Source organism: Pelodiscus sinensis, chromosome 22 (genome assembly GCF_052426305.1).
Source record: "Pelodiscus sinensis isolate ZL-2025 chromosome 22, ASM5242630v1, whole genome shotgun sequence".
NCBI lineage: Eukaryota > Metazoa > Chordata > Testudines > Trionychidae > Pelodiscus > Pelodiscus sinensis.
In genome coordinates this window covers 6,873,472-6,899,099 of record NC_143073.1, presented here as the reverse complement: position 1 = coordinate 6,899,099, position 25,628 = coordinate 6,873,472, and the positions used below count along the sequence as shown (strand labels likewise).

General features: G+C 55.8%; 1 protein-coding gene across 2 annotated transcripts; it reads right to left on the bottom strand.

Moving 5' to 3' along the window:
- Positions 1-502: 502 nt before the first annotated feature.
- Positions 503-25,628, bottom strand: MINDY1 (MINDY lysine 48 deubiquitinase 1). Of its 2 annotated transcripts, XM_075908434.2 has the most exons (11): positions 25,283-25,628; positions 17,171-17,321; positions 15,154-15,949; positions 13,063-13,120; positions 12,383-12,447; positions 9,500-9,658; positions 7,138-7,240; positions 5,932-6,074; positions 5,415-5,594; positions 3,979-4,116; positions 503-3,211 (listed from the first exon to the last, which is right to left on the bottom strand). In XM_075908434.2, the coding sequence occupies exons 3-11, from the start codon at positions 15,760-15,762 to the stop codon at positions 3,131-3,133; spliced, it is 1,536 nt and encodes a 511-aa protein (XP_075764549.2). In that variant the 5' UTR covers positions 15,763-15,949; positions 17,171-17,321; positions 25,283-25,628; the 3' UTR covers positions 503-3,130. The 2 variants fall into 2 exon arrangements, with proteins under 2 accessions (XP_075764549.2, XP_075764550.2); XM_075908435.2 differs by lacking the exon at positions 17,171-17,321.

The following is a 25,628-nucleotide window of genomic DNA, read 5'->3' as shown; positions in this document are numbered from 1 at the left end:
CGGGCTGGGAGAACAAGGCTGCTGGGTTTGAGGTGTGTTTTGGTCATGGATTTGCATTTTTTATTCTTTGCTGCCACCTAAACAACAAAACTTCCCTGTTTATGTAGGACCTACCTAAAACCACCACGCCTGGCTCGCAGAGGTGCAACTCCCAGTGGACTTGAATTGGAATTTGGGGGGGGCTCAGGCCCCCCAACACTGAGCTCCTGGGTATCGGAGCAGCAACACAAACCTCGGGCCTGGCCATGCTGGTGCCTGCGCCCCAGGAAGTAAAAAAAATACCATGATGCTCTTCTTTGCTGGGGCAGAATGTCTGCCCCCATGCTGGATGGACCAACAGATGGCCTCCCCCAGCAGCCTGCAGCCCAAGGGCTGGCCTGGGCAGACATACTGAAAGCCATCACTCTGCAGGCTTAGGGCACGTTTCCCTGTGAGAACCTGAGGGACAAGCCCCCAGGCCGAGAGCCAGACAAGGCCCGGAGACAGCCCCCTCACACCCGCAGACTAGGGAAAGATTTTTATTTCCAAACTTCCAAGGCAGTGTTACAAATAACGGAGGGTAGAAAAGAGTCGGCTTCACCGAGCACGGGAGAACAGCCCCGGCAAACGGGGGGCCAGCTGCAGAAGGTTCGTTAGTAGGCTCCGGGTCTGACCCTGCTTCTATCCAGTCCACGAGGCGGGAATGTCTCGGGCCGTGGAGCTGGGCAGGGTTAGCCACCCGACACGCGCTGCGGCTGTACCGAGGAGGGCGTGACCGGCGGAGGAAGAGGGAGTGGCCAGAACCAGAGGATGGGAAGAAGAGATGCTTCTGGGGCGACATGGGGGTGCCCCACAGAACCCCCGGCACATGGGGAGCCTACAGCCCGTGCAGCTGCCCAGCACCTGGAGGCCTGAAAGTGGGGCAGACGGGTGTGATGTCTCAGGGAACTGCAAGAGGCAGGGGAGTTGTCTTGTTCTGGGGGGGAGCACGCTGTGAATGCCCTAGGGTCAAAAGAAAGCATTGGGGAGGGCAATCTAGTCCCCCCCCCCCCATCCCAGCAGGATTCCCCCAGCCTGGGACCCTCCTGCATCCACTAAACCCGGAGTGGGCAAGAATTTTTGCCCGGGGCCCACTTCAAAAATGTTTGAAGTAGCCCTGGGTCACCTCAGAAGGGGCGGGGCCTAAACAGGAAGGGGGTAGGGCTACCCCACCCCCAGACCATGATTGGTCTGGAGGTGGGGGAGCCCCTTTGCCCCCCCTTCCCACTAGGCACCCATGCCCTGGAAGAGGCTTGGCACGCTCCCTGCCCCCCCCCCGGCCAATCAAGACCTGGGGGCGGGGGAGCGTGGGAAGCCACCTCCCGCCCTGCCAGGAGCACGGGGTACTTCAAAGCACCACATGCTCCGGGCAGGGAGACTTCACATGCTCACCCTCCCCCAGGCCCTAATTGGCCTGGGGGCAGGGGAGCAGCAGGCCCTCTGTGGGCCAGATCCACCCAGTTGGCGGGCTGGATCCGGCCCACGCAGGCCCTTTTCCCCACCCCTGCCCTAGACCTAGGGTGGTCCATGCAGCACAGGGGGTGGACTCGGCCACTGCTAACCTGGAAAGGCCAGCAAGCGTCACAGTCAATTCTCCCCGGGGCTCGCTGCCTCCCCTAGGGGCGGGTCTGGAAACACCCTCCGGGCCAGCACCGGGAGGCTGTGCTGTGTGCAGTCACCCAGGAGCCGGGATAACTGCACAACAAGCTCAGGAGTTTCCCGCGTGACCCAGAGTCTCACGAGCAAGAGGAGGGGCTCTGAGTACCCACCCCCACCCCCGGCCAGGTGGCGGTGAGGTTTGGCCCATGCAACAACCGCCCTCCCTGTCCATCCGTCGTGGCTGTGTGCCACGGGGCCTGGTTTAGGCCCTCGCTGCTCGAGGGAGGGCTACGGGAGAGCTTTGTCCCCGCTGGGAATTAACACCCAAACATCCCCCTTGCTCTGAGGCTCAGGGGGATTAATGCACCCTGAGAACGCGCTTCCTGCAGCTCGGATTATGTCACTGGGCCGGACAGAGAGCTCCTGGCCCGACAGACCTCCCCCCGCCCGTTGCTGGCTCTGCCTCCATGCAGCCTTGCCCGTGAAGCGGAGTTCAGGCCTGGGCCCACCCGAAGGGAGACTCGCAGAGGCGGCAGTGGGAGGATGTGCTGGTCAGATCCTGCATTTCCCCTGGGATGAGAAGGCTGCTCGTTAACCAGACCCCAGGGGGGCCTTCTGCATCACCCCGGCTGCGCCCCGCCTCACAGAGCCTTCCTAGCACTTCTGGCAGGAGAGGGACACGTGGTCTGTGGAAAGGGCCCCTCCAGGTTTGTAAGAGCTCCCCCTACCCCAGAGATCCTGCACAGGCTGTTCACAAGAGGCACCGGGCCGCGGCATCACCGCCTCTTCCAGCTGTCGCTCCCCAGGCGTCTGAGGAAGGAGTGGGTGAGCCAGACCTGTCACCCCGTTTCTCCCCGTTCCCCCTATCCGATGGAGAAATGGAAGCACAGGACCGGGAAGCAACTTGTCCCGGCATCCCAGCGTGAGAGAGCTGGGAATGGAACCCAGGAGTCCTGGCTCCCAGCCCCCACCAGCTCCAAGCACTAGACCCCCCCCCCCCCGAGCTGGGAATGGAACCCAGAGTCCTGGCTCTGAGCCCTGAACACGGAGCCGTGACAGGAGGAAACGTGGAGGGGGGCCCGTGAGGGTGAGAACAGCCACGGCCCGGACCCAGGCGTTAGCCGGGAGAGCACTGGGCATCTTTGGTGTGAGCTCAGAGGCACCGCGCAGGGCGTCGGGGGCAAGGCCAAACCTACAGCGACGCCCACAGCCCACTTAGGCTCCACCCACAGCCCACTTAGGCTCCACCCACAAGGTCCCTTCCAGGCCCAGTGCTCCAACCCCTCCCCCTGCCGTGCGGCGATGCACAGGTCAGGACCCTGGGACACGCCCGCAGCATGGCAGGAGGTTCCACCCGCCCAGCGTGGAAGCCCGGACGGAGCTCATCCAGGAAGCGGGCCCTGTGCAGGGGGAGGAAGAGAGGTGAGGCGAGCTCCGTCGGGGAGTTATTACGGTGATGCGGCAGGACTGACGGGAAGGGGGTCCCCGTGCAGCAGGCAGAGGGCGAGCGGCTCTAGAGGAGGACGCAGTCCGACTCCGGCTTGTGCCGCTGCCTGCGCTCCGTGGCTGGCCGGCTGGCCGCCTGAGCTCTCCCCTGAAACCAAGGAGAAGAAAAATGCAACCGAAGCCTTCAGCCATCTCAGCGTGCTTTGCAGTCACGTCTCCCCACCCCCACCCCGCCACCAAGAGCCTCCCCGCGGAAGGGCCAATGGAAGCAGAGAGAGGGGAAGCGACTTGGCACAGCTAGAGACGGAACTCAGCTTGCTCTAACCATTAGGCAATACTCCTCCTGGAGCTAGGAAGCGGAGTCAATGGGTCCCAGTTTCCAGGTCTCCTCCCTTGCACCTTCCACAGGCCTGGGAATAGAGCCCCAGGGCCTACCTCACTCCCTGGCTGCAGGGGCTGCCCCGAGAGATACAGCTGCTGCTACTGCAAACAGGGAGGCTTTGGAGTTAGATTCCCCATGCAGGGCCACAGATTCCCTCCAGATCCCCGAGCTGCTCCCTGCCCCGGAGCAAAGGCCCATGGGACACAGCTAGACCAGGGGAGGAGGAGACAGAATTGCACCAAATTGGACTGATGCGTCCTCGCCACATGGGGGGGGAAGGGACTGGCCTGAACAGCAAGAGGGCCAGTTGGGCGGAGCTGAGCAACTCTTGAGTGGGAGGGTTAAAGCTGGGGCTGAACGGACTTGCCCTGTCCCCCAGGTGAGTCCCCCTCACCCTAGGAGGGTGCCATGCCACAGCCTCCTCCTTCCCCCGCCGGTGGCTGGTGTAGACCCCTGACAGCAAGAAGATCCAGGGAGCAGGGGAACAGGGTGGGGCTGTATTGCATTCTGGGGGGGAAGCCAGGGCCTGTTACCTGCACAGGAGGCGTTGCTGGCTGCTGCTGCTGCTGCTGCTGCTGGTATTCCTCCTGCTGCAGCTGGCGTGCAAGCTCCAGGTCGCTCAGGGCAGAGGGGCCCTGCTGCTGCTGCAGGGACAGGGCTATCATGTAGTCCTGGGGGCGAAGGAGGAGACGTGCTCAGGGCGGGGACTCCTGGGGAGTAGGATACAGGGGAAAAGAGGAGCTCTATCCCAGAGGGTCCCCACAGCTCTACACCAAGGGGGTCCGTAGGGGATCGCTCGCCCAGCACTGACAGGCAGCCACCTCTGGGGAGCAACATGGCAGCTGTGCAAAACACACGGAGGCAGGACATAGGGACACGTTGCGGAGGTCAGTCTCAGCAGGTCTGGGCACGAATTCATGTAGCAGGGATCATCGAGGGGCGGGGGGAAGGTTGGATCTGGAAGGCTCAGGGCTAAGTCACCGCAATGACCCACCCTCTGGGGAGGATCCATCACCCTCGCTTGGGGAGGGGGAGAAACAGAAGTTCAGAGGGATTAAGAGACTCAAACCTCTGGGCTCCTCTCTTCTGCACTGATCAACGTCCCCCTCAGAGGCAACGACAGCTCCCAAGAGCCCTGATTCCCAGCACCTCTCTGCTCTAACCACTAGACCACTCTGCTCTAACGATCAGGAACCTGTTCTAGTAGGGTACGTCTACACTTGCACCCTCTTTCGAGAGAGAGATGCAAATGCAGCGGAGCGAAATTGCAAATGAAGCGCAGATTTGAATTTCCCGCACTTCATTTGCATAATCGCGGACCGCCACTAATTCGAAATAACAAACGCTGTGTAGATGCGGTTATTTCGGGAGAAAACCCTTCTTCCGAAATACCCCTTATTCCTCATACAACGAGGTTCACCGGTGATTTCGGAAGACGGGTTTTCTCCCGAAATAACCACCTCTACACAGCGTTTGTTATTTCGAAAGAAGGTATTTCGAAATAGCGGGGGGTCCGCGATTATGCAAATGAAGCGCGGGAAATTCAAATCCGCGCTTCATTTGCAATTTCACTCCGCTGCATTTGCATCCCTCTCTCGAAAGAGGGTGCAAGTGTAGACATACCCGTAGATCCGGATTCCGGGAGGAGACACATTTCTGTCAGAAGAGCAAGAGAACTGTCAATTCCATTCTCTAGTCTAGACCACGCAGCCTGCCTGGGGTCGGAACGAGAACCCAGGAATTCCAGCTCCCAGTCCCCTCTGCTGTGACTACTAGACCTCACTCCCCTCCTATCGCTGGAAAGGAACCCAGAAGTGCAGAAACCACCACCGCTCTCTAGCCACCAGACCCCACTCGCCTCCCAGAGCCAATAATAGAATCCAGGTGTCCTGACCTCAGCCCCCTCCACTCTAACCACTCAGCCATGCTACCGTGGCTAGCCACCTCCCTGCACAGTCAGGCCTCCTACCTGGTCCACCTGCCTCTGCTCCTGGGGGGAGCTGCCGGCCGCCTCCTTCCCCAGCGTGTGGCTCAGGTGGAACTCGGCGTCACAGAAGCAGCTGTCCCCATCCACGTTGTGCAGGCTTTCCCACGCCACCTTCTCCTCCTGGAGGAAGCCCTGGTCTGTGACCAGCAGGTACAGGTGGCCCTGTGGAGAGGTGTGTAAGAGCCAGCATCCCCTTGAGAGCCTGTGATCCACTTAGGCACAACCTCTGGGGGACGATCACAATCAAAGGGTCACTACCACCCCACCTCTAGGGGGGCATGCGAGGCAGGAAAGGGTTAATGGACTAGCAAAACACTGGGGAAACCGAGGCACAGCTGCTGCTAATGCTGCAGCAGGCCATAAAGGGCTGCAGCCCTGCCTCAGTTTCCCCTATGCCTCAAATTGGGCCCCTTAACCCTTTCTTGCCTTGTGTGGAGCCTCCCCAGACATAGAGCCCCCCATGTCCACCTGCATGCAGCCGTAGGAAGGCAGAGCTCACCTGGTGCTTGATCATGGTGCTGAAGTGGTTGTTTCTGAAGAAGACGCTCAGCTCCCCCTCCTTGACAGCGGCCATGAGCTCGCACAGGCCGTGGTAGGACAGCTGGGAGGCCGTGGACTCCAGGAACTGCTCGGCGATCAGGCCTGAGGGACAGAAACGAGGCGTTAGCCAGGGCAGGGTGGGGGTGTGAGACTGGCGTGCCACGGGGGGGGGGGGCACCCACGCTGGGTGTGAAACCGGTTCAGCCTGCGCCCGTTGCTAAACCGACGTACCAAAGGGAAGTGACTTGCTCAGTGCAAGAGCAGGGAACCGAAGCCAGGTCTCCTGCGTCCCAATCCCTACCCACTAGGCCACACTGCCTAGCAGCCCACAGCCCCCTTTAGGGAACCAGCTGCAGATTCTGGGAGAGGCTATCTTTGTGTTTAAGGGGGAAGGATGCTCTACCGAGTAGCAGATTCGCTCCCTCCAGGAGCATGGAGGAGGCAGTATGAGCCCAGGCGGCCAGGGAATGGCTCTGAGGCCTTGTCCCCAGCTACACGTGGGTGCAGCCCAATGGGAAAGGGCAGACGCGGGCGCAACACGTGAACCCAGGCAGCTGTCCTGCCTGAGGACACTGGGCGGGCTGGAGGAAAAAGCTCCAGGGGGGGAGGTTGTCTCAGACTGCCGGGCCCCGGAAGGGGCGGAGCTTTGGGCAGAAGGGGCGGGGCTTTGGGCAGAAGGGGTGGGGCTTTGGGCTAGTCTCCCCCAGGCAGCCCCCAGCACCGCCAGACCATGCCACGCAGGGCTCCGGCAGCAATGTAAAGGGCCCTGGGTTCTGGCTGCCACCACTGCCCGGGCCCTGTTGGATCATTGAACCCCGTAGGCAGTTGACACAGCGGGGGTCCCGGAGTGTCTGAGAAGGGGAGACTGCACCCCCATCCCTGTGCCAGTGCAGGGGTGATTCTGGCCCCGGAGGGTCTCAGATCTGCAATGGGGTAAATTGCGTCCTGCGTCAGGCACCTAACGAGGGGCGAGTGCCCGGCGGGGGGAAGGGGAGGGGTTCAGTGCCAGGCAGGGCAGGGGAGACACAGCTGAGAGGATCATGAGCTTGTTGTTAACAAGGGAAGGAGCCCCCAAATACAGGGGAGTTGTAGGTGCCCCCCAGCCGAGGTTGGGGGTGGAGAATTCAGCTCTCAGGTGGGGGGGGGGCGGAAAAATGGGTTTTACCTTCAGTGACCAGGTTGGGGTCACTCGAATGCTTGCAGGTGATGATCTTCTCCACCAGCTGGTTGTAGCTCAGCTTGCCCACGGCCTGGGCCACGTCCGGGCTCTGGAGCCAAAAAGAAGATTGGGGGAAGGAGACGCCCCAAGGAGCCCAGGGAGAAGCCAGAAGGGGAAGTAGAGGCCTGAGCGGTCACTACGCTGCAGCCCCTTTGGTGCCAGCGAGGCCGGTGCAGAGGGCGTTCAATGCCAGGGCAACGTGGCCTGGTGTCCCATTAGGGGATGCTTCCTTCAAGCACAGCCAACCCTGCCTCGGCCCTGGCTCAGTGCTCTGCTCTGGCAAAGCCCCACAAGACCCAGCGGAGGGGCGTGGGGGGGGGGGCAGGGATGCAGAGGTGCCACTGAGGCTACATGGGTGCCCGCTGCCCCTGCATCGAGGTGGCGCAGGCTGCCTGCCCTCTCTGCAGTCACCAGCCATGGGCGAACCTGCCCTGGTGTCTCCATGGGCCTTTTGGCTGCCCCTCTGGTTTTATGTTGCGAACGAGAGACGAGAGTGGGGCCCTTCGTCATTCCCAGGTCTGGGTCAGCCGAGCCACGGGAGGCTGCCCCACCCTTCTGCCGGGGTACAGCACAGCCACGCTGGCCCGCTCTGTCCTTGGCTCTCTGCTGGGGCGCCAACAACGCAGAGATTACAGAGGTAGCTGATCTGGGGTGCAACTGCTCTGAAATAGGACCGGAGCCTTGCTCCACCGGACAGGACTGCAGCTCTCGGGTCTCCCAAGAGCAGTGTTTCTTAAACTCTGTTCTGCGGCACACCGGTATGCTGCAAGGCAGTCGGAGGTGTGCCGCGGAAAACAACAGAATTCAAAATGGCCACCCTTAAAGGGTCAGGCTCCTTTTTTTTTTTCTTGCTCAATAACTCCCCGCCCCCTAACCCCCCTTTTTTTTTTCCACTCAACAAAAAATCCTTGGTGTTCTTCATAAAAAAAACTATTGTTTGGTGTTCCTTGGTCTTAAAAAGTTTACGAAACACTCCCCAAGAGGGTCAAGGAGCAGTGAACATAGGAGAGCGCTCAGCACAACCAGCCCAGCTGGATTGGAACTAGCAACCACGGGGGAAAGAAATCCTGGCTCTGCTCAGAGCCAGAGGAGTTTTGCCGTTGGTTTTAGTGGGGCCAGGATTTCAACCGCCAAACCTCTGACCTACCCGCTTGCCCTTGTGTCTCCTCATCAACCCAGTCCCTGGCCCTCAGTCTGCAAGAGGGAATAGTCTCTGCTATTCTCCTGCCTCCCGCTATCTGTGCGCTGGGCTCAACTTCCTTCTGTCATTGGGGCCAAAGCCGCTGCCAGCTTGGCAGGACCTCGCAGCGCTGCAGAGACAGAGCGCTATTTCCCGCCTGGTTGGACCGGCCCCTCTGTTCTGGGAACGGACGCGGGCGGGTGCCATTTCGCTGCATGGAGCGCCAGCCCCAGCGTGAGCTCCACACCTTTCCCTCTTCCCCTAGACCAGTGCTTCCCAAACTTTTCGGCATCACACCCCCTTTTTGATTTTTGAGAAACCCTCAAGCCCTCCCACCCCCTAAAAAATAGCAGCAAAACTTGCAGAGCAAAAAAAAAAAAAAAAAAAAGAGGGGGGGGGAACTGATGGGGGCCGAAAAACAAAAAAAGCAGCAAAACTTGGGGGGGGCTTGGTTGCCTCATGCCCCCCCTGGAATTTCTTCATACACCCCAGTTTGGGAACCCATGCCCTAGACCAGTGGTCCCCAACCTTTTGAGGTTGGCGTGGCCGTTCGCCCGCCGGGCGCCAGGGGGCGGGGACACTTGCGTGCCCGGGGGCGGCCTCCCCCATAGCCGCATGCCCGGGGCCGGGGCCCCCCCATAGCTACGCGCCCGGGGCCCCCTCCAAGGGCCGCGCGCCCGGGGCCGGTGCTCCCTCCTTCCCCCTGCAAGCGCCGCCAGATGCTCCCAGCAGCCAGATGCTCCCAGCAGCCAGAAAAAGTGGCACCAAGAAGTTCTGAACTGGACGTCAGCCTTGTCAATTCCTAAAACACCCCTCAGGTGTCATGGCTGCCTTGGTGCCCGCTCCTGTCAGAACCGTAATGCCATCTAGTGCCTGCCTGCTGCTCTTCCACCAGCAGATCTCAAAGCACTTGGCAATGGGGAAACTGAGGCACGGGGCGGGGAAACAACTTGTTCAAGCTCACCCCGCAGTGGAAGAGCTGAGGCTGGAACTCAGTTCCATGAGTGGCAGTCGAGTGTGCTAGATCCGCTGCCTCCCCCTTCCCTTCTCCAGCCCTTCCCCCACCCCACTGGCTCTGGCTTCTATCCATGCCCCACGCAGGATGGAGTTGACGGACGCATCGCTCACCTGGGGATCCACCAGCCAGCCATGGTACAGCGGGATGTTCAGGAGGTCAAAGATAATGCACTCTGGGGTGTACTCAAAGTCGGAGACTCCCGTGAACCTCACGTTCACGTCGAGGCCCGTGGACATCTTGGGCAGGACCATCATGGCATCGTTGACGTTCTGCAGCGGGGGAGAGAGAGGACAGCACTGTGTACCGACTGGAGACAGAGGTGCCGGGGCAAGGCAGGGCCTGGGCAGTCGGGGAGTTGCCATTTGCAATTGGGGTTGCATTTCCTCCTGACTTAGGCAGGCTCTTGGGGCTAAAATCTTGGCCTGACATCCAGGATTAGGCTGAGCTGGGATTCCTGCTACCCCTGCCCTGATGGTCTCTGTTATACTGCTGTCACGTCATTTGTTAGCGCTCCACAGCCGCACAACGGGGCTGGGTTTCCAAGCAGCGTCGCCTGAGACTCGGGGCTCTCTTCACCAAAGCGGCGACCTCGAAGCACAGGGACTGTCTCTCGCGAGGCACGTGCAGCACCCGGGACAGCGGGGCCCCGATCCTGAACTGGGCCCTACTGTAACACACATGCCTCCTCGCAGGGCAGCTGCGAGATGCTCTCAGGACTTGGCTAGACAGCGAAACGGACCAGAACAGCTCCCTGCAGGGACACCCTGCTCCAGAACACGACCCTCTCTGCTCCAGAACGTGCTTCCGAAGTGGGAGTCTCTACTCTGGAAGGAAGTCACTTTGCCCCCCACCCCTCCCTGCCAGGGGCACACAGTGCCTCGAGGGAATAGCCGGTGGTTCTCTCTAGGCCAGGGGTGGGCAAAAGGGCCTCCGCTTGCCCACCAAGCAGGTGGATCCGGCCCATGGAGGCCCTGCTGCTCCCCTGCCCCCAGGCTAATTAAGGCCTGGGGGCGATGGAGCACCGGAAGCCTCCTCCCACCCTGCCAGGAGCATGTGGCGCTTTGAAGCGCCGTGCACTGCTCACAGGGCAGGGAGAGAGCGGAGGAGGCTTCATGTGCTCCCCCACCCCCTGGCTAATCAGGGCGTGGGGGCTGGGGAGCTTCATGAAGCTTCCTTCCCCCTGCCCCGGCCCTGCAAGGAGCCTGCGGCACTTCAAGTGCCACATGCTCCTTGCAGGGCGGGAGGAAGCTTCACGTGCTCCCCTGCCCCTCAGGCCCTGATTGGCCTGGGGGTGGGGAAGCGTGCCAAGCCTCTTCCAGTTGCCTAGTGGGAAGGGGGGGGCAAAGAGGCTCCCCCACCCCCAGACCATGATTGGTCTGGGGGTGGGCAGCCCCGCCCCTTCCTGTTTAGGCACCGCCCCTTCCAAGGTGGCCACGGGCTACTTCAAACATTTTTGAAGTGGCCTCCGGGCAAAAATGATTGCCTACTGGGTGCTGCACACCCCTAGTGCGGGGGGGCAGGAGACTTTGTGGGCTCCTGCCGCCAGGTCTCGATTGGCGGGAGAGCGGCAGGACCGTATCTTGCCCGCCCCGTTGTTACTGCATGTGCTTTGATCCCGGCTCTTCTTTGCCTCCGCTGTAAAGTAAAACAATCCCCCCCTTGCCAGTCCTCCCTCCACTGGAGTGTCCTTGCAGGCCTCCGTTCATCCACACTGCCCTTCCCCGCACCTCGTGCTTGTTCTGCACGGAGGGGGTGGGGTGACCCGTGCCACACACAAAAACCCAGAGGCAGCACCGTTCACTGAAATCAAGAGAGGTTCGTGTGGGCCAGAAGACCTGGGTCTGAAAGGGGCCTTCTCGATCAAACAGTCCAGAGATCCTGCGAGCACGGACAACCCTTCTGCAGCAGCTCATGCAGAAACCCATCAAACTCCACCTTCAAACGAATGAGGCTCTTCTCCTCTCTGCTGATACTCCTAACGGAGGTCGGTCCAGCACCTCTCTCCTCCGACGGCTAGAAACCTGCTTTTAATTTCTAGCCTCAACTCACTCCGGAGCCAGTTTAATCCCCATGTGTTCTTGGGCCAACTCGGTCCTTAAGCTTGAGCGGTTCCTCTCCCATCCCAGTGGAAAGTGCTGCAGAGGATGAAGTGTGGACACAGGGCAAAGGAAAACAGAACGGAGCAGATGCTACTCTGAAGTGACACTCGGTTGCCTGCTCAGTAAACTATTGTGCGACTTATCGAAGAGTTTAGGCACCTTCGTCGGCGACAAACTGGAACCTGGAGTTTTGCAACCCACATGGGAAGTGTTACCCGGTTCATTTTTATTTTATGCAGACACACTAGGGCGGCCGTGGCCAACCTGCGGCTCTGCCCCCCACTAAAGTTCGGGTAGCGAAGCCGCCCCTGCGCTCCTAGAAACATGTCCCGGCTCCTGGTTCCCTGTGCTCGCCAGGTGCCAGGGAGCTGTCTGGTGAAATAAAATGGCTCAGCCAACGGGAGCCTGATGTGGCCAAAAAGCCAACCTGAAGTACCTGAAGTGGTTGTGTTTTTTTGTTTAAAGGGACAGGGTTGTGGGTTTTTTTCCCCCCTCGACAACTTTTCCTTCCCGGCTCTTTGTGCTATATGCACAACTATTTTGGCTCTTTGCCTAGAACGAGTTAGCCACCCCTGCGCAAGGGGGTTTGGTTTGCTTTAAACAGATGGGGAAACCGAGTCACGTGAGCTGCACGGTGCCTCCCATGAGGCCATCGAGCGGGCCGATGAGAGAACAAGTCCCTGTCCGGCGCTCTGAGGGTGAGGCCTCTCTTGCTACCAACATAGCTCCCAGATTCGCAGACTGCTTTTGCAGCACACTAGCTCTCCTCCCTCGCAGTGCAGCTGACAGGGCGGGCATTTTTAAACAGGGATCAGTTTGGTCCCCTGCTGACCCAGGCCTGCTTCGACACTCCACAGACGGGGTGGGGGAGGGGGTGGATCCAGTTGGTCTCACCTGCTGGAAGTTGAGCTGCAGCCCTTCTGACTGCTCTTGGGGCTTGATGGATAAGATGCAGTCTCCTTTGAAAGAAGAAAACACCCAGTTGCTCTTCCTGATCAATGATACTTAGCCTCCCAACATGTGAGCACCTCACAGTCTGATATTTTTATCCTCCCAATCCGCCTGTGAGCCAGGACAGGGCTATTATCCCCATTGTGCAGGTAGGGAAACTGAGGCACAGGGCGGCTAAGTGACTTGACCAAGGCCACAACAGAAATCTGTGGCAGAGCCAGGGACTGGACATGGGTTTCCTAACACCTTCACCACTGGAGTATCCTTTCTGCCTTCAGGAACAAGGCCAGGGCTTGGCCTGTCCTCAGGGGAAGGCTGGATCTGGATTACAGTGAAGATGGCGAGGCGACAACTCCTGCGCAGGCTCACAAAGCCCCTACACCATGACGTGGATTGGATCCAGGAAAGAAGACTGGGATGGAGGATGGAGCAGAGAAGCACTAAACCGCCCAATTCCCACTTGTGGTTGGGGAACGGGCAGGAGATTGCATTAAGGGTCCCATCCGGCCTTCTTCTTTGTGCCCCTACAAGTCACAGAGAAGCAGCTGGGAATTTTGAACACCCCCCAGGATAGTTCTGGGCAGCCCAGGGCCTCGAGGCGCTCTCCCGAGTTCGCCACTCACCAAGGTGCGCCATCAACTCGTCTGACGTGATCACTTCCTTCTGCGGGGACAGCTTCACCTGCAGGAGGTAGGGAAGTTAGCAACGTTGGCGACGGACCCGGCCTGTTTGGATCCTCGAGGCTTCCCCCAAATCGGGACACGGGGATAATCACTAACATCCCGATGCACATCTGCCAAGCCCCTCTTCAGCCATATTGAGGTCAGACACTTGGGCCCCCTAGTCTGTCTCCTGCCGTCCTGGTCTACACCATTGGCCTTCTTAACCCTTTACCCCACCTAGAGAAACCCACATCCCCGCCATTAAGGCCTGATGGTTTAGAGCCGGGGTGAGGAACCTTTTTTGGGTTACGGGCCACTGACCCACAGAAAAATCACACGGCAGCTGCTCACGAGCGAGAAGAAAACAAACCCGCACTGACATGGCCCTCGACTGAGAAGGAGAAACCTTCCCCACATTCCCTTCCCACACCAGAGCCTAAGGGGGCCCAGGCGAGTAGACTGTGTGCTCTAGCCCCACAGTGGGGCAGTGGTGGGGCTGGAGCACCAGAGCGGGCTCCCCAATGCTGATTCTAAGGGGCTGGATCCTCCCCCCCCCGGTTTAGAGGATGGTGATACTGATAAAACAACCACACGATCTTACGGTGGCACTTGTTGGACTGTTCACCCATCAGTTACTAAACATTGTACCACACTGCATCAGCCTCGTTATCCCCACTGTACAGATGGGGACACCGAGGCAGGCAGCAGGGAAGTGACTTGCCCAAGGTCATGCAGCAAATCAGCAGCAAGGTTGGGAACAGAATCCAGTCTCCTGAGTCTCAGGCCTTAATCCACCGGGCCATACAACCTAGCAACATGGCACAGAGAAAGCAAAATTCTTCCTGGCCCCTGCAGTAGCCAGCAGGTGCCCTGAAGCATGAGACTTGACCACATGTATTTTTACTGCAACATCAGACACGTCACAAGATCTCATGGCCAGCTCCCAAGCCCCCAGAAGCCAATGGGAATCTTTCCACTCACTTCAGGGCGCTGGGGTCTGGCCCCACCCCGAGATGAGAAGACCCCCCAACAACGGAGGCGTTTAAATAGCAAACACTTCAGCTACTACAACGCTTTGCTGAGCAGTTCTGTGGCAACAGCATGTGATGAGCATGGAACAGGACAAGAGTTTCCCAGCATGCACTGCCAGGGGCCATGTTCCCGTCCCTGAGTTTGCCAAAGGGAGTGGCCGATAGAAGATAGCTAGTGCCACCCACAAAGTCCCCACTGGGGCAGGTTTCCTCAGTGTCTTGGATACTTACTCAGGCCCCCTCACCATCATATCTGAGCACATTAGAGTCTCATGCACCCTTGCAGGGGAGGGCCACCCCATTTTTCAACTGGGGAAACTGAGGCACATAGCGACTAAGCGACTGACCCAGGGACTCACAGAATCTGTAGCAGAGCAGGGATGTGAACCTGAGCCTTTGTAGTCCCAGGTCAGAGCCCTAACCATCTGGCCACGTCGACTCTCAGTACAAGGAGGCATCTCCGTGCCACTAGAGAAGGGCCTCTCACATGAACTACACTACAAGATGGACCCAGATCTTAGGCCAGTCCAGGGGAGTCCGGGCTGTACTGCCCGCCCAGTGGCTTCTCCCTGGAGCCGGCGTGGGGGGCAGTCCGGTCCGACAGCAGCTCCCTGGAGCAGGCCGGAGTGGCAGAGGGCTGTGCTGCGGGCCAGCGACAGCTCCCCAGGGCTGGGGCGCTTGCTGCCCCCTAGTGGTCATTCGTGAGTGTAACTGTCCCTGCGCTCTCACCCTGCCCTTTCCATTTGATGGAGAACAATCCCATTCCAGGCACATCCCATTTCCCTGGCACAACCAAACCTCGGCCTGGCTTTAGGTTAGAAGAGGAAGCTGCCGGCCAGATTTGGTGACCGTCGCTCATACCGTGTAGGAGGAAAGCTGGTGAACAAATGGACTCACAGAAACGGAGGGACACACAGACAGACACCCCCACACTCTAAAATAGGCCTCTCGTCCTTGCCACCCCCCTCTTCACCCCCCTGTTCTGAACGGCAGCACTGGGCTTCCTCTGGCACCCGCCTACCTTCCACTGCAGGAAGAGGATGTTCATGATGGCTAGGAGCGGGCAGGGCCCATTCTCGCTCTGGGTGATGATGGGGGTCCTCTCTCCTTTCCAGCTGATCCACTTCACACAATAGAAGTCGGGCTCGGGCTCGCGTGCTGGGGGCTGGGCCTTGGTGGTGTCCGACACCTGCCCCACGGCGCCCAGGCTAGGGCTAGCGATGGTGGAGGCTTGCCGGGAGGAAACGCCCGCCGTTTGGCTGCCTCCCGTGGGGGGACGCTGCTTCTCTTTGGGGTCCGCCTCTCCTTCGGGCTCCCCGCGCTCCAGCTGCTCGGCTTTGCCACTGGGCCCTGCTCTCGGGAACGGACCCTTCGTTGGGGCATCTTCAGGCTGGCGGCTCGGGCTGCCCTCCCCTGAAGGAGCCTCCTCACCGTGCAATACCCCAGTCTCCTCTGGGCTTCCTAGCTCCTGCCCATTCAACAGGCAGGCTTGAGCTGCTGCCAGCTGGGCTCTCTCTCCCAGGCCAGCAGTGCCTTCCTCGAGCGGGCAGGTTTCAGGTCTGGTGCCTTCCGTGTTTACATCCTCCCCTTTGGTGGCCACAGGATCCACCTGCTCAAGCCGGGGCTCCATCTGGCCCAGACAGCAGGCAGAGTCCTCAGTGCATTCACCAGGGCCGGGAGCGGATCCTGGTTCCCTTTCCACGGCTGTCTGACTCTGCCGTTTGTTTCGCTCCTGTCCCTGATTTTACAAATTCTCAGGGAAGCCGATTCCACTCAACACAACTGGAGGGGGGAACAGCGGCCACCACCATCGGCTTCTGAAAAAAAAAAAAATCCCACGTCTCAATCTACCCTTTACAAACACGGCAAATCCAGTCACCGCCCAGGACTACGTCCCTTTCGAGGCCATAAAACTAGTGTGTTCTAAGCAAAACGAACTCTTCGTCATTCATCATGTTCAGAGCTCATTCCTCTTCCTGTCGATTCAGCTAGATCCCCCCTCCCTTCCTGTCAAATTTGTTCAAATTAAAAAAAAAAAAATCGAAGGTAGGGTAAGGGTATAATAAATAGCTCCTCTTAAAGCAGTCTAATTCTTGTTCCAGAATCTATTTAGTGCTGTTTGGTCAGGACGAGGTATTTAAAGAAATCTTTAAAAACAACAAATAGTCTGGCAGCATTTTAAAGACTAACAAAACATGTAGATGGAATCATGAGCTTTCGTGGGCACAGCCCACTTCTTCAGATGACCAGAGTGTTGACACATGCTTTGTTAGTCTTTAAAGCGCTACCAGACTATTTGTTGTTTTTTAAGTTTATCCTCTACAGACTAACTCGGCTACCCCCTGAAGTTAAAGGAATCTTTGCTAGGCACGTTGAGATTTCTCTGCAAGTTTTTTTTTTTTTTTAAATCTCCTCCTGCTCAAAAAAACCCACAAAACAATAAAATAAAAAAAGACCCCACCCCAATTCCGCACGGATACCTGGCCTATCCCTTATCGATCAATTTCCTCAAAGAAAATGAATCCCGATCTTCTTTCCTTTCCTATTTTAAATTCAATTACTCAGTGCTGACTAAATGCAATCTTCCACCTGCTGTGTGTGTGTGTGTGTACACTTCAGCTCAAGATCACCTTTAAAAACAAAGGTGGCTTCTCGGTGCTTTTCTACACCCTGAAAAGCAACAATCTAGAAAGAAGGGAAGAGAGACGGAACTCAAAACAACACACACAGAGCAGCTAGCTTGCAAAACAGGTCTGATGTAATTAGAGATAATGTAGATAACAGCCCCCCCTTCAATACATAGAGCAAAGATTTTCATACAAAAAGGTATTTTTAAGCTATAAAATTAAAACAAAAACAAAAACACAAAGCCAGTGGGTTTTTTGCTTAATTCGGCCTTATCAGTGGTCTGGAATTCTTCTGATTCCTCTCAATTCTTTACCCAAAGTCCTTTTCTCTCCAGGCCTGAGGTTATGTCAACAGAACAGAGGGCTAGTGCTTTCTTATCTTGTTTTGACCTCATCTGTGGCTCTTCCTACCTAGCGATTTAACTTGTCTTTCCTGTTTGTCTTCCGGAGTTATTTTTCTCCCTTTCCGTGATTTCACTGGGTTGGGGTATCCGCAATGTTGGAGCTGTCAGACTGAGCTCTCTTAGGCGGTCCTTTCAGCAGTCGACTCCCCCCCGGTTCACTGAATAAACACACAGAAGAGAAAGAATGGGCTAATAATTCCACGGTGAGATTTCCAATAGTCATTACAGTTCAAAACAACAAATGGTCTGGTAGCACTTTATAGACTAACAAAACATGTGGATGGGATCATGAGCTTTCCTGGGCAGTTCATTTGCAGCTGGAAAAGACTCACCCCTAATGGAGATCAGAAGTACAGGCCAGCACTTCCCAGCTGGCAAGTACCCTAATGCTTTAAAAAGTTTAATACGTTTTTAAAACAAAGACCAAAGTTGTGATTGTAATAAAGGACAGCCAAGAGGTGCAGTTCTAAATTCATAAATAAAGAAAAAGAGCCCTCAGAAGTAACAGCAGGAAAAAGGTGAACAAAGAAGTAATATTAAAAAACACTACACTTTCAGGTGGCAAAGTAATTAGACTGTTACTCTAATGATAGTACATGAAAACTTAAAAAAAAAAAGAATTATTGTAATACTGTTTCTTAGCAATTGCCTGTAAATAAATGTGAAGCTTAGCACAGCAGAAAAACTATGACTAGCCTGATCTGCCACATAAGAAGGGAAACTGAGATATACTACCGCGTGAATTTAATATCTCAACAGTGGGATAATTTATCCTAAAACCTTAACGTTGAACTAGTGAACTAACTCAGTGGGATTTTACATCCCCGTTTCCCATGCTGAATCCCTAGAGCCTCAGCCCAAACCAATGGCTTCAATTCATTCGAGCCCCCTCGCCCAGCATGTGCAAACTCATCGTAGGCAGAATGCCAGACCAGGGCTCGCTCTGTGATGCCACTTTGGAAGACCTGGGTTCAATTCCCAGCTCCACCACTAGCCCGCTGGGCACCCTAGGGCAAGTCGCTGCCCTGCTCCGCGCCTCAGTTTCCCCACCTCCAAAACGCTGCTGAACAGCCAAGAGCTCTTATTACTTATCCTTCTTCACACCCTCCCCGCAACCCCCTAAAAATATAGCTCTGGCTTTTCGCATCAAGCCTGAAAATGAATGAACTGCAAGCCCTCCAACACAGTGTCAGTGCGTAGGGTTCTGAAAACCACATGGGTAAGGCAGATACCCAATTCCTATGAATTTTGCATGGGAATTGGGTGTTCATACTGTGACACCTTTCAGAACCCTACTCTGGACCTTTTCGTTCGGTGTGAAATTTGCTTGGCTCACGGGCAGGCAGGACAGACAAAGAATGAAAAGAACCCAACAGCAACAAAAACTATCCACCCAGCCAGCAAACACAGCCCTTGAAGGGCCTGTCCACACCTTATAACATCTTATACCTGCCCAACTAAAGCAGCAAAACCCTTCCAGTGTAGACACAGTTCTACCAGTGGGGGTAGTTCTCATCAGTCACCGATTCTAAGCCCAGAAGAGACTACTGTGATCACCTGTACTCTGACCCCTAGTCTGACCACAAGCCATAGGACTTCCCTGAATTAATCCCTGTTTGAACTAGCACAGATCTTCTCAAAGAACATCCAAGTTGGATGTAAACACTGCCAGTGATGGGGAAGCTAACATAGAGAAGAGACATAAGCTATCCCCATACAACATTTAATCCTGCACTGTTGCATCCACGTTTAAAACGCAGAGGTGCTGAGGTCCTGGTCTGGCGCAAGCCAGGACTGCTCTGCCTGGCTCACACCAGGTCCCTAAGCAATCCCTGCTGCGGCTCTGCAGTTTAAATTTAGTACGAGCCGGGCAGCTATCTTACTCCATTTAAAATGCAGAGCTGCAGCAGAGGTAGCTCCGGGACCTGGCGTGAGCTGAGACAGAGCATCTTCCCTTATCAACTAATCGCGTAATCGATACAAACTAATCGGTATCAACCACATGATTAGTCAATTACCTGCCTCTTAACATCCTAAGTTCGGGGCGGTCACATTGGGCCCCACGCTTCAAGGGGATGTGAGGTCTCCCCCCACTACAGACCCCACACTCCAGTCGTGGGCAATAATTTTTGAGCGGGGGCCACTTCTAAAAATGTTGAAGTGGTCGCAGGCCGCCCCAGGAGGGGCGGGGCCTCGGTGGGAAGGGGCGGAGCCTTTCAATAGCAGGAGTTGAAAGGGATCGCGCCTCCAATATGGCCGCTCTTATGTTCTGGGTGGCTGCCAGGCAACGCAGCCGCCCGGGGAGGCGTGAACCCTTTAAACTGAGACCGTTAAAAGGGCTCGCGGCTCTTTATGGCTTTGATCCGGCCCACATGTCTGTTCCAGGCCCCGCCCCCTAGCACGTTGCTTGGGAGCCAGACCCGCGCGAGCCCTTTCGACTGCTTCTATTTAAAGGGCTCGCGCCTATCGGTTCCCAGGCAACGCGCTAGGGGGCGGGTCCGTTGGGTCACGGCCTCAACCATTTTCTTCGACGGGGTCATGAGAAAAAAAAAAAAAAGGTTGAAAACCGCTGCAACACAGCTCCCACGGAGGCTACCTGCCTCCCACGCCAGCTTCCTCGCACCATCTCTGGGAGAGGCGTAGCCCAAAGATCGACAGAGATAGGCCACCGATGCGTCCATAGGCACCCTAACAGGGCTGTTAAATCGATGCCTGTGCTCCTGCGGAGGGCATGCCCTGCTAACACAAGGAGCATCGTGAGCAAAAGCCGTTTAATCCCTGCCGTGACTGGACATGGACGTAACTTCGGTCGCCTTAAATTGGTGGCGTAGACCGGCCCGTAAAGACTCTGTTTGGCCCCCTTAGGGCTACCACCACACCCACCTGTTCTGCGTCCGGCTGGTGCATCTTCTGCACATTTAGGCCCTGATCCTGCAGACTTAACACCCGGAGCTTAGCTTGACATACGGCAAGTCCCACTGACGTGGGTGCATTACGGGGGATTGTTCTATTTGCCTCAGCAGGATCAAGGCTGTAGGCTCCATGGGTGAAATTCTATGGCCTATGTTATACAGGAGATCAGACTAGATTCCCAAAATGGTTCCTTCCAGACTGAAAAAAATCTAGGGACTCTGAAGTGTAATCTCCATAAGGCAAGGACTGTTTTACATTTGTTATAGAGCCCGGCACCCTGATAACAACCCGTAGTGGAATCTGGCTCTTTGCATCAGGAGATCTCAAAGCACTTTACAGAGGAGGTCAGAGAGGGAAACAAAGGCACAGAGAAGGGAAGCTGCTTGCTCAAAGTCAGTCAGGAGCCGAATCCAGCTCTCCCAAGTCCCTAGCCTATGCACCATCCGCTAATCCACACTTCTGGGACCCCACTCTTGATTTGGCCCTATAGGTGCAGTTAAAAGAAAATTGAATGCAACTGTCTCTAGTGCAGGATCTCGGTGCTGAAGTTGTACACCTGGAAGCCAGTGGGGATTTCCAGTGGCCACAGCAATTTCTTTTTTCTTTGAAGTCTTGATTCCAAACTCAAGTCACTAGACGTGAGAGAGGAACGACTGAGTGAAACGCTCCACGGCACAGGCCAGAGGTCACCCTAACTGATCTAATACCTCCTCCCAGCCTTAAAAACAGGGATGTGAAGACTAGTCAACTAGTTGCTCCCCCTTCCCCTTGCTGCCTCTATCAGAAAGACAAAGGGGTGCTTCCAAACGGCAGCACCGCATGGAGCCCGGGGCCAGACCTGACGGGGTCTGGATGTAAAACTCAAAAAATGCTCCCCCATCACGCCTAGGGTTGCCAGATGGTTTCAACAAAAATACTGGACACACTTGACATGACATCACAATCTACATGACATCTGATTGAGAAAATACTGCACAGTTCTATTTACTCAATTATAGTTTCTCAATTTTTTTCCCCGAACAGAAAGCTCAAATACTGGACTGTTCGGTTAAAAACTGGACACCTGGCCACCCTAATCACGCCCCAACTGTTGCCATTGCAAATTTAAGGCCAATTTCTTCTGGGCTCCTCCCACCTCCTGATGACAGGCCCCGCACAAAAAGCTCTGCAGTCAGCTGTTGATGGCTCTACCTTGCCTCAGTCAGGTTCACGCCGGCAGAGCAGAAAAAGCGACCATGTAAAATGTGCCCTTTTCCAGCGACATCCACAGCTTCAAAAAGAGGAAAGTGGGGGAATTTCAAAGCAGATCCAGGAAAGCACTTACCCGCATGCTTACATTTCAGCATGTCCGCCGCCTCACGGAAGTCACTTGAACTGTTCTGTGCTTCGAAGTTAAGCACATGCTTAAGTGCTTTGCTGGATCAGGACCAGAGACATTTAAAAGCACCCTTCAAAACAGCTCGGCTACATTAATGCGTCCTCTCCCTGCATGCTGAGTGCCTACGGGATTACAGAGGAAAAGAAGGGCGAAAAGTGGCCAGTGCCGTGTTTTGGATGCCAGAGTAGAAACTGCTACTGATGCGGCTGTCAATCAATGCCGCCTTGCCACTGTAATTCACTGCGAGTTCCTTTCATGCCAAAGCACTGGCGGGAATGGAGTCTGGTGTGATGGATGAGGGAGACAGGCAGGATGCAGGTCCCCACAGTTCTCTGTAGTCTAATATCTGAAAACAGGTTTTCAAAGCCCCTGCCTCCGCCATTTAGGCATCGTCCATCCCCTCCCTGGCAAATCTCCATCGAGAGAGGCGAAGGACGAATGGATCACAGCCATGAGAGTCTCCTTTAGGGGGACCCTACAGCAGGGCTGAAGCAGCCGGCAGTGGGAGAAGCGGAGGGGAAGACGTGCTTTGCCAACGATAAAGGGGTCCTGGGATCGGAGACTTCCCTTCGTCAGCTGGAAATGCTCTTGCTTTAAGAGTATAAATCGGACGTCTCTTCCCAAGGACAGTATCATCCAAACATTTGCAGTCCCGGTGCTGCCAGCCAGTCTTGCCAACCCCAGGAAACACACGAAAAGAAAGTTGGGATCGCCCCAAAAAATCATGGATTGGTTTTGTTTTTTAAATACTAGATTTATCCAGCGCTGCTCGAATGAAAATGTCCAGGCTGCGTTTGAATCATTGCTCTGGGGTGGGGCTGTCGCTGGGTATTTCAGGATGCAGGCTGCTCCGGGGGGCAAAGGACAACCCCCGCCCTCTCTCACCACAGCAGTTTGGGGGCAGGTGAGAAGCGCCCCTCCATGCTACTGCAGCTCCAGGGGGCACAGTTGGGGGAGGGCTGCGAGTCCCTCAGCTGGGGCAGGTCCAGGTTCCTCTGCCCCCAGAGGGAAGAATGAATCAAACTGCACTTTCCCCTTGCTCCCTGATGAAGAGGAACAGCCAGCAACGTCCTAATATGAATTAGCAGGATAGCAGGGGGAGCTTCAGCCTCCCCCCACTTTCCCTCCCTAAAGGGTGCCTGGGGGGAGGCTTGGGGCTGGGGCAGTCCCAGATGGGGCATCAGGGACATGCCCCCAGCCTGCCCCTTTCATCAGCCTGATGATTCTGTCTCTTTTCTGTATGGTTTTCTGAGAAGCAATCCCATTCCAGGCACATCCCGTTTTCCTGGCACAGCCAAACCCTGACCTTGCTTTAAGTTATAATAAGAGGAAGCTGCATAGCAAATTTGGTAGTTCTAGCTCTTACTGCTTAGGGGGAATACTTGAGCAAAGAGACAGACAGACAAACCCTCAAAAATATACCATAGATAACGGTGGGGTTCTTTCTATTTACTTCCCAGCTTCTGAGAGTCCTGCTTGTGTGCTTCCCCGCCTGGCTGAATTCATCGGTTCACTCTTTGCTTATATGTAAATAAGAAGCATTTTGGAATGGGGGATCCTGTATTTGTTCAGTTTTGTACAGCACCTTCCACGTGGAGGGTCCTTGCTCATGATTATAATACAAGTAATAACAGAGCCTTTAGGGTGCATGTTTTCAAACTTTTCTCCGTGTCCGCAAGCACTGTCATTTGCAGCCCGAAGCGGATCGTGTTCTGGGAAGGGGGTAGACACCTGCCACCACCCTCGTTTGCCTATTTAAAAGTTGTCTTCCTGACCCCATCTCTTGCGGAGAATGGTGGGCGAGCTCTCTGCATTGCTTTGTCATTTCTAGTTTTAAATGAAAGTTAAGATCCGCCCACACCACATGACCCCGGGAGCTGGGGCTTTAAGAAACACAAGAATATCACAGGATTTGCAAACAACAAAAATCACAAGAGAAGGGTATTGTTGTGTTGCAGAATCTCACATTCTTTCCCAGGGCTGCTCCCCGGCACTGTCAAAACAACTATTGCATCACAGCGGACAAAACCAACTTATCAGACGTGAAACCTCAAGATAACATTTCACCCAAATTCTCCCCAGCCTTAGTCTACTAGATTGTGTCACTTGCTTATTTCCATGCTCAATCTTAAATGGCAAGCAGGCATGGATCCTAGCGGGGAGAGCAGGACTCGTGAGTTCTATCCCCGCTCTGCCAGTGACTCCGTCACAGCCCACTAGGTAAACCACATGCCTATGCCTCAGTTTTCCCACCTATAAAATGGAGATAACAGAACATCCCATTGCTAATCACATGCCATACCAAAACACATCGGGGGGAGGGGAGTCTTTAAATGCAAACCTTATTCATTTACAAGTTTTGGGATGGGTAAGAACATTTTGTTGTTTATACAGGCAGCAAGCGATTTGCGCTGCAAATTCTGGGGCTAGATGGGACCACGTCACTGCACCAATTGACACCAGCAGTGAATTCGGCCTTAGGGGAATGGAAGGCATAAGTCACCGAGGTCTGAGTGGAAAGGAGAGGAGAGGGGTCTCCATCCCTACGTGGGATGCTGCCTCCAAGTGTCTAGGCCTCAAGAGCTGGAAGCCAAGGGGTCGGGTGCTCTATGAATTGCTACGAAAAGGATGTGCTGGCCTTTTTACTGCTCTTTGTCCTGTAGGATCATCTTAGAGGGTGGAGTTGTTGGGGCCACAAAGCAAAGCAGAGAGCTCGCCCGCCATTCTCCGCAAGAGATGGGGTCAGGAAGACAGCTTTTAAACAGGCAAACAAGGATGGTGGCAGGTATCTACCCCCTTCCCAGAACACGATCCGCTTCAGACCGCAAATGACAGGTTTACAAGCTTAGCCTGGAGTGACCCAGTTTCTTATCTGGGGTCCTGTTGCCTGGGCTCTCCGTGGTCACCACAGCGTGTGTGGGTGTGGCTCTCCCAGACGCACCCAGTCCCGTGGAGCCCTCCCCGTCTCTGGGATTTCACTCTCCAGCCCTGCCAAATAAAAGGAACCTCTGGGAAGGAGGTAGCAGGCGTCAAGCTGGAACCAGAGAGCAGCCAGGGCCCCAGCAAACTTCCAACACTTGAGTCCCGGCCTTGAAACCAAGCAGCCACTGCCAGGAGGTGGGTTGCAGCCTGGGCACATGTTTCCCCCCCTCCCCCTGCTTTGGAAAACTTCTCCAAGTCGAGTCACAACCGTCTGGACCCGCCCCTGCTTGCGTCTTACCACACAGCAATCTTGGTCTCCAGGTTTGCAACACACACGCGCAAAGGGACGCTCCCAAACTTGCCCACGACACCGCACCCTAGGCGGCCGGGCTTTTTTTTCCCGGTGCTCATCCCATGCTCCTTTTGCAAGCAGCCAGCAAACCCTGAAGCCAGTTCCGGGCAGCACAGCTGTGAGGGTGGCTTTGCCGTGTCCCAGAACCATGGGAGGAAGGGAACAAGGGTCCAGATAGCTTTGCCCATATGGCTGCACTCATCAAAAGCCACATTTGCAGCCTCCAGACCTGGCACGCAGACACCCCTTGCGTTGGGGACCAGGGAAGCAGGGTCAGAGCCTCACAGGTGGTTAGCTCTTAAAAGCAACTCCCCCAGCCTTTCCCAGCCCTAAAATGTCTTATTCCAGTGCCCCAGCCATCCCTTCCCCAAAGGCAGCCAGAAAATGAGTGGTCATCTTGCAAATCCACACTCCCTCCCCTATTCCAGATGGGACAGAGGTCTCAACCCACTGACACCCCCTCTGCCAACTCTGCCCCTCAGCAGCCATATTTCTCTTTCCCCGCTGGCATCTGTCCCTCTCCCCCCACCAACCACCTGCTTCCAGATTTTTACCTGGTAGCGGGGAGGTGGGAGAGTAAAGTTTCTTTGCAGATTTCACTCTGAAGCCGCCTCTGGGCCAGGACGGACTCTTCTCCTGCTGCCTCTTGTTGACAGCACTGTGTTGTTCTTCTTCTCCGCCCCTCCTGGTGCTCATGTAAATGCAACTAATCCGGATTCTGCTACTGGGCTTGTAACTCTATCTCCTTCCTGCAACACATGCAAACTCCCCTGCCTGCATAGGGGGTCTATAGGGTGCCCCCAACACCTCCCACCGCCCTGAAACTCTCTGCTGCTACTTTGCTGCCTTCTCTGGGAACTTTTGTGTTTTTTATTTTTTTTCCTCCCCTGGGTGGATCCA